The 9,331-nt window shown below is 34.5% G+C and overlaps 1 protein-coding gene across 1 annotated transcript; it reads left to right on the top strand.

The window, feature by feature from the left end:
* Nucleotides 1-625: 625 nt before the first annotated feature.
* On the top strand, nucleotides 626-5,293 carry LOC128206716 (galectin-5-like; the record flags this gene model as incomplete). The annotated part of the gene is made up of 4 exons (XM_052909362.1): nucleotides 626-634; nucleotides 1,239-1,327; nucleotides 2,060-2,255; nucleotides 4,278-5,293. Coding segments are annotated over 4 exons (414 nt in total), but the record flags the coding sequence as incomplete, so codon positions are not given.
* Between the last annotated feature and the right edge of the window lie 4,038 nt (nucleotides 5,294-9,331).

Genomic DNA, 9,331 nt, shown 5'->3' on the forward strand with positions numbered 1-9,331 from the left:
AAAAAATAAAAATCACATATTATTAAAATAATTTAAATAAAGAATATTGAAAGGAACATACAATTCATGTACAAGTTCAATGCAGTGCATGTACACGAATTTCATTTAACAACTTGTAAACGATTATATGGTTTATATACATGTTTCTGTACCTGTAAGCCTCAAGGCTCTTGTAATTTCTCATGGATGTGGGGTTGAAGAGGGCTGGACTCAAAATCAGGTAGGTATAAAGCTGTCCGAAATCTGGACTGGGCCAATTTGTCAAATCACAACTCCATTTCTCATCAGGAACTTTGTATGGGTCTGGGAGAGTTTTCAAACCTTTATCAAACATCAGTTTGGAGAAATACCTTTTTCTCGCTTCATTATCAAGTCCTTAAACATAAATTGACACATCTGTCAAGATTTCCCGTACTTTTTTAGCCATGACCTTTAAAATTGTACGGTTCACATAATAACAACAATGGCGATTTGGCCGATAGATTGAAGGCATGCGTGGAAGTTGCGTCATTCTCGGGATTCCCAAATTCACCTATAGAAATAGCATACGAACAATATCTCAACTGTTAAAGTTTTAGTTTTGACATTCGTTCTTTTTCAGGCTCCATGCGACTCTTATCCAATTTTCAACCCGGTACGTATACTAGTACGTTATAATACAAATAACATTATTACATAAAGGCTAACATTGTACTCTCCATCATCGCCATTGTAGGTGCAGTAAGGAGTGTTTGGCCTGTCACATTGCTTGACTAAACGTTTTCGTTGTGTCACAGAAAAGAAACGAAGTGCGATTTGAACAATTTAAACATTTAGATAATTATTAACTAAATAATAATTAAATGTTTAACTTCTTGACCTACATTTAATGAGACACATGATTTTAGCACGCGAACTTAGTAATGCCTAAATGATCTAAAGAGAAAAGCTGTTTAAAAGATGATGTATATTGTTCTAGTGAATGTTTATAAATATAATTTTGTAAGTTTTCCAACTAAAAACGATGATGTAACACTGTTCAATATCTCTGAAAGATATTTTTAATACTAATTTTATATTTTAAATGTGGTAAAAAGTTAATATCGTTGTTTTCTATAATTCATTTCAACTTCTATATAGCATTGTCTTTATAATGTACCTCAATATATTTCAGTCGTACATGATTTGAGAGAATAAGCGTGTTGACTTGATTTTCACGAATAATTATGACATATTGATTATTTCTTTGTCTGTGACAGCCTGTGCCGTTTGTGCACAACTTTGGCGGCCTCTACCCAAACAAGATGATCGTCATCAGCGGCATACCCCTACCGAAAGCTAAGAGCAGGTATTCACGTAGAGTTATTAGGCTTGTTTGGGGTAACTTAACTATGTCTCCCTTGTTGTTATTGTTATTATTATTTTGTATATCTTTTTCTTCAACCAATTTTGTCCAGATCAGAACTCAAAAACAACCGAAACAAATTGAATGTAACTTGGAGCACAAACAGATACCGAAGTTATGAAAGAGTGCACCTTGCAAGAATTATAACCCTGGTGCACTAAATTGCAGAGTTTTCGCCCTTTGTTTAATCTTTTTATAACGAACTTTTGTCCAGGCTCAAAAACAGCAAGAAGAAATTGATTTAAACTTGGTTCAAGGATAGAAAGCAATGTAAAGATGTGCAACCTGCTAGAATGATAATTCTTGGGCAATTTATGTTAGAGTTATCTTCCCTAGTTAAAGTTTTATAAAGTTAATTTTGTCCTGGCCCTTAGTCAAAAACTACTTGAAAGAATGGTTTGAGACTTAGAACAGTGATATATAGTGATGTGAGGCTGTGAATCTTGCACGAAATATAACTCTGGGGCCGTTTTATGCCGATCTATAGTCCCTTATTTATTTTGTTATAGTTCAACTTTTGTACAGACACTTACTATGTTTATTAATATACTAGACATTAACTTGATACCATGATAACTTTTAGAAGTCTGTAAGTAACTTTGAATATTACCAAACCCTCAAATATCAAATGATACGTCTGAAATCAAGTAAATAATTGTAACTGTGTTTGTCTAGGTTCACTATTAACTTAGAACATGGTGATGACATCGCGTTCCACTTCGACGTCAGGTTTGATAGCAACGTTATCTTACGGAATAGCCAGCAGAGAGGTATTGTTTGGGGCAGAGAAAAATGGGAGTGTGCATGGTTTCCATTTACCCGTGATGTTTGGTTTGAAATGGCGATAAATGTCGAAACGTCAATGTTTAAGGTACTTCACAGCAAAGCCATTTTCTAGATAACAACTCGCAAGCAATGCTAGCTTGTTATGTACGTTAGCCTTGTAGACTAAAAACAGAATCCCTCCGATGTAATCAATCGATCATTTACTCAACAGTTTGTTATGAAACGTTGTGTTCGTATTCCTAGCACGCGGACATCCTACCTTGTTTGTTTAGCATTGTTGTTTGGCGAAAAATTTATGATACTGTTGCCCGGATGATAAATGTCTGAAATACCAATCACAATTAAAACTGGTTTACTTATGTCGCCTCGAATCAGGTGGAATATACACAATGTACTATATGCCTGTCATTAACATCTTAATATACAAATTATTAAACAATTAAGAAGAACAGGGCGCGAACAGTTGATGCGTGGTAAAAGAAAAAAGAGCGTATTTTCATTCACAATGATTTTTGAGGTGTCACAGAATTGAATAACGTTTTGCTCGCAAAGTCGAAAAAGCATCAACCGTCTTTTTTGGCGTGACAGCATTTTCTAGTACCAAACACTAATCAAAAGTCAAAACACCAAACATCAAATCCTTACATGCACTTCGCTTGTGTTATGTCATAAATCGCGTTATTTCGAATAGGCACATGTGCAATCATGTAAACATATCCTTGTTTTAAATGATAATTGATAACAAAATTAATATATTTACGACTGAAAACACTATTTAGTCACTGTCGTAGATAACTGAGATATTTTATTTGATAAAGATGTTCATTTAAGCTGTTTCCTATAGCACATCTTTGCAATGACAACCCGGGATTTTTTTTATACTTTTCTACACTGGGTGCAAGAAAGAAGCATGAGCCTATATTTCAAAGCTTCAACTCCAAGCGTGCCTATTAATCTAGTACCCTAGCCAGGAAACGTGTAAAATTGGCAGTTCTGGTTTTAAAAACAAACCGGTTTACTTGTGTGAAAAACAAGAGGCCATGGTGGATCGTATTCGCTCACTTGAGTGGAAGTTTTAAACTTTGATACGGCCTGAAAATGTTACCAACCAAATATCTTGGCTCTAGGCCTTTGAGTGTCAGACAAGAAGATTCTTTGTGCTTTCCTTTACTTCTGTAATAAACACAGGTGACCATCCTCTGGGCGGGGCCAACTTTGAACCCAGGGACATAATTTGCACAATCCTCGTAGAGGGCAATTTGATAATGCTTCGCGACAATATATTGATATTTGTTTTCAAAACTGTACACATGGTCAAATCACATTGCCGTACCTTCAAAACTAAAAAGGTCAAAATATTCTAGTCAAGGTCATCTAAGCACAACATTGATATTTGTTTTCAAAACTGTACACATGATCCAAATTTCATTGTTGAAGCTTCAAAAGTAGCTCAAAAGGTCACACGTCAGGTAATCCAATACAAACATTGAAATTTGTTTTCAAAACTGTACACATGGTTCAAATTGCATTGCTGTAACTTTTAAAATAAGAAAGAATAATGGACGAAAGACGTTTTGATACCTGGTTCTAAAACGGTTGATAAAAATAAGGTTGATAATTAAAGAGCTAACTAGTGTGTTCTCTAAAATATTTTCACTTATGTTATTACTCGGTTTAGAAAATGGGCGGAAGATATTCTTACGCAATATCAATTTGGGTAAAATAAAAGTACACTTGATTGCATTTTTGTATTACAATTAATTGTTAACAAAGCAATACAACATTAACGACGATTATTGCGTATTCATAGACTTTAAAATGGCGTTTGATCTAGTGACAGAAACGGCATATGAAGCATCTCAGCAATAATGTTCCTTCAAAATTTGTTTAAAATGTTACAATCTATGTATAAGTTTGTCAAAATATGTGGTTTTCCCTTTAAAAATGTATTTATGTGTAATCATGTTAATGAATGCTTAACAGTGTTTATGTCTAAATAATGAGATCTGTTATCAGATACCAAACGTACATGTCGTTGTTTGCATGTCCATTTCCTCTGTAACTGTACAACGATAGTAACTTATGGTCATTGTCTTGTCCTCATAAGGTTGTTGTGAACAACCAGCATCTGTTCGAGTACTGCCACCGTCTTCAGTCATTGGAGCGCTTCGACTCCCTCAGAATCACCGGAGACCTTCGTCTGACACAGGTCCGTTTCCAGGGATAAACACAAACGTTCTTGTTATTGGTTTCAGTTCACCATCGGTGTAAAAGAGTTTAATCAACGGATGTGTCGTCATTTTCATCAAAAATGGTTCGAATTTATGTGATGACACATACAAAAAATTATTTCATAATATATTTCAATTTACTTGATTTTTAATCAATCCTATTTTGATTGTTACACAATAACTAAGTTGATAATGGTATCGTACCACCATTGTAGAGCTTTGTAAAAGTGAACTATCTGTCATTATACCCCCGACAAACGAAGTTTGAAGTGGGTATATTGGAGTCACCCTGTGGTCGGTCGTTCGGTCGGTTTGTCGGTCGATCCGTTGCAATTTACCTTGTTCGGAGCATAACTTAAACACTACTGGATGTAATTGGATGTTACTGAGTTATTGCCCTTTTGTGTTTGTTTTTGCTGTCAATTTTTTCCAGACATTAACTTGCAAACTACTAGATGGAATTTATTGAAACTTCATACCATGGTAAAGCACAATGAGAGGAAGTGCAGTGCACAAGAACCACTTTATTTTAGCTAATTGCAGAGTTATGGACTTTAATACTTTTTTCTTGTTTTTCATGTTAAAAAGTAATTGGCATTACTTCTAAAGTTTAATTCGAGATACTTTTTGTTCTTTTGCATAAATGTATTATATATGAATGTAAATATATTTTCCGAAAAAAAGCATTATCATGTTTCTTGTGTGGGATAAATAAAAGAAAGTGGTGCATAATTTGTTTGACATAATCATACTCATTGTACAGCAAGTATTGATTGTCCATTTCCATTACAATTAGTACAATTTAGCAATGTTGACATTTCAATGTGTCATTTCCTTGTCCATTCGATTGCCCTCCTTTATGAGCGACGGAGTCAGGCGGAGCTCAAAAATGAAGATTGCCTATCACATTCATTTGTAAATATCCGCTTAAATTTAATACAGTATCACAATAAATATTTGAACTGCTACATGGTTTCTAAAAATGTGTTTTACTGCTGAGGACTACCGTACTACAGAAGGATGTGTATACAAGAAGACAAATTGATAAAGCTACAAAACGTGAATAATTAGATATGATAAGTCTTTGAACGATTTCGAAAAAAAGAAGAGTTAAATTGCAGCAAAACTCCATATGTATTTATTCTTGTTAGAACCTTCTATACATTATTAATCAGCTATAACGTATTTGAAGGGACACGGGGATAATTGCGGTACTAATAGCAGACAATTGCTGACAATTTATGCCAAAACCCGGCCAGTATCGGAATCTTTTTTTTAAAAAGGTAGCCATTTTGTTTTCCGTTTTTCCAACCGTTTTTAAACTTTTTTGCTTTGCTTAAACCTTTCTTTAATAACTAGGCTATTAAATATTTCAACCACTTTGTACGGTTTGATATTACAGTTGTATTTAACCTATTGGTGGATTTTAAGATAATTATCTTTTTTGAAAATCGCCAAGATGGCCGAAGAAAGTTGACAATTTGGTAATTTTGAAATTTTGGCAAACAAATTACGAAATAAAGACAACAAGACACGGTCCTTTATTCATAAGTATGTTCAATGTCACTAAAAGGATGCATGTCAAAATCAGCAAAGTCAAGTCCAGAAAAGCAGAGACCATGAATAAATAAGGGATAAAAACAGCTTCAATATAAACTTTAAGTAAGTTATCAGAATGTTTTAACCAAAACGTCGAACAATACGTAAAAGTTAATTAATAAAATACTTATTAAATATATCATTCATATTTGCCGAGTTATTTGTTCGGTTAGCAGCATTAGCCTCCGCCCTTCGGGCTCCGGCAAGTACAGGTTACCTCGGACAAATAATTTGGCACATATGAAATCACCTAATAAATGTCATTATCTTTTCACGCTAATATGAATTTATCAATGTGCTCTACCAAGCCAGTCGTCTACAAACACAGTAAAGTTACACCCGTCTCAAATTCTGTTATAAATTGAACATCTGAATAATTCCAAACACAATAATCTTTTGAAAATAATTTCCATTTAGTAGTGTCATTTACACAATTATCGTATTTTGTGTTTAAATGAAAAGCAATTGTATTAAAGTTATTATACTAAGAAACATTAGCAATAATACAAAATAACACTCAGGGACAATCACAGTAGCCAAATAAAATGTAAACCTTTGTTTAGAGGCAATCTAAAGAATACCGCACACTGTGTCTTAACATGATAGCACCATAAACCAAACTACAAACGCATCTAACACATACTTACTAACATGTTATGACACTGAGTTAAAGGTATATGAGGCAACATAAAGAATACCGCACACTGTCTCTTAACATGATAGCAACATAAACCAAACTACAAACGCATCTAACACATACTTACTAACATGTTAAGACACTGAGTTAAAGGTTTATGAGGCAACATAAAGAATACCGCACACTGTCTCTTAACATGATAGCAACATAAACCAAACCACAAACGCATCTAACACATACTTATTAACATGTTATGACACTGAGTTAAAGGTTTATGAGGCAACATAAAGAATACCGCACACTGTCTCTTAACATGATAGCAACCACAAACGCATCTAACACATACTTATTAACATGTTATGACACTGACATTTTACATGTTAACAACATATTTTATGACAAAAACATTTTTTAAAGACACATGTTCTCAGTAATTTGAAAGTGAATTCCACACATGGTTTTTCTACACGCATACAAGCTGTCTCGCGTCATTCGTTTGAAAACACGCAGCGAATTGTTTCTGTCTTGATACAGAGAAATAATTTCCGTTAAAATGTCCTTTTGGATATAGTGGCTGTAATGGTCCATTTTTCTTGGTAAATGGTTGTTGAACGCAGTTCATTGAGATAATTACTTGGCCTCGTCCGGAAATGCTTTTCTAGCAAACCGGATAGGCATTTCCGGTGAAATCAGCCGTGCTGGAAAGCTCCATCTGGCATCCCCCTATGCCAGATGAGTCACGCGCTTTGACGTAATACTTTTTATTTTTTTTTTAATGCACTAATGTAACCATTATTATGCGATTTCAATAGATAAGTTCTATAAACATTAACTTGACAAATATATATCTTCAAAACAAAACAAAACAACCCTTAAAAGACGTGATATCGTAGGAACTTATTGACGTATGCAGTAAATATAAATTACTGCGCTTCATGGCATCAGTAAACCTCATCGCACGTGCTTTTTGGTGAAATGAAGAAAAATGCGCTTTTTATGTATTTTCTTCAAAAAACAAAGTGATTTAAAGTACGCTAGAAAAAATATATATCATGTGTGTCCATTCCGGATAGAAAAATCCGACCCTCGGGCCCGCTGCGTTGCCGGTTACTCGGCAAGCCTCGTTACCTGGCAACGCAGGTGCCCTCGGGTCGGATTTTTCGATCCGGAACAAAAACGCATGACATATATTATAAATAATAATCGAATTCATTAAAGTAGTAATTGTGAACGCACAGCTCACACAATACAACGTGCCATAGCACTCTCAAAAGCGTCAGCAAATAATTTTGAAGCTAGTTGATGATAGGTCAAATGTTAGTCTTTGCTAGTCTGGTTTCACATGTTCTAGTCATTAGTTTCAAGACAGAAGCCTCCTGCCAATATACTTTAAACGGCAGTTCATATTTGTTCCAACTAAATAATTTGTTCAATGTTTGATTAAAGATAATGATTCCTTCATTTTAGTGCTGCATTACGATACTTGTTTTCGACTTTTTAACTTGCTACTACATTTGTATAAACCGTTCATTAACATCCTGCAGTAATGATCGATAATGGAGATAATATGACAACAAATGGATGAACTGTAACAGTTATTCTTTTACGCGTCGATAGTCAATGTTAAACACATTTTGTAGACATGCGAATCGTCGTCTCATGTACATATTGTTGAACAAATTTGGCTTTTTTCTGGTCGAAAGAAGACAGCAAAGTTAATGAGCAACGTCTATCTGTGGAAATCCATGTAATACTCTAAACATCAATTTTCAAACTTCTATTTCTTCGTCTATGTAAGGCATATCAATATCATATCATCTCTGCATCTATAAGGTCGACAGCAGCTGCATTAGCAAAAGTAGAAGCAATGTAACGAGGTGTTATATTGTGTTTTGTAGTACATCTGAATGGTCCCCTTCCCAGATGCTGAGAAAGCTTTTCTAGAGTTCGCTCCATTCCATTCAATGTCAAATAGTGAACAAGAGACAACTCATTTGAATGCTTATTACAGACAACGCGTTGGAATAATTTTTACAGAAGTCCTCCGTTTGTAAACCAACTCATTGACCGTCAAGAAAATTGGAAAGAAATTTATCTATGCCCGAAGGAGAATGTTTAAGACAACAACTTTCCGTGAACGCATTGCTGGGTTTGCGAAAATGTAATATTCTAATTATGCGAAGGATCTGATCCGTTTTTAAGAAAAATGTCATATAAATGTTACTCTTTTGTAAAATGTATCTAATAGTATATGGGTTTCCACCAAGTAAATTATAGTCGTACGCCGTGAGATTCTTTATGTCTTCACATTGAATGTTTTTGGAATTAATTTCTTAAAGGTTTGAAGAAGAACATCCTCCGTGCCATGATGACTCAGCAAAGAAAATGCACGGAAGGGGTATCTATCAAATGTCTTATTGCATCCAAGAACAACATCGGGTCGAAATACAAACGTGCTTTACATTGATAGTCGTTGCCTCATTGAGAATGACCTAATTCTCTAGATGTTTTAATTTTAGAAAAACATTTGTTTCTTAGCTTGTTTGTGAGCAACACTGCAATACGAAGTTTTGAAGACGTATCATAGGTTCATAGTGACAGAAACAGTTTCTTCAAAAATCGTTTGTAATACAAAGTTTAAGAAAGATGCTATTTCCATATAGTCGCTTTCTGTCTATAGCAAACGTGTTTGCC

Source organism: Mya arenaria, chromosome 10 (genome assembly GCF_026914265.1).
Source record: "Mya arenaria isolate MELC-2E11 chromosome 10, ASM2691426v1".
In the NCBI taxonomy this organism is placed as follows: Eukaryota; Metazoa; Mollusca; class Bivalvia; order Myida; family Myidae; genus Mya; species Mya arenaria.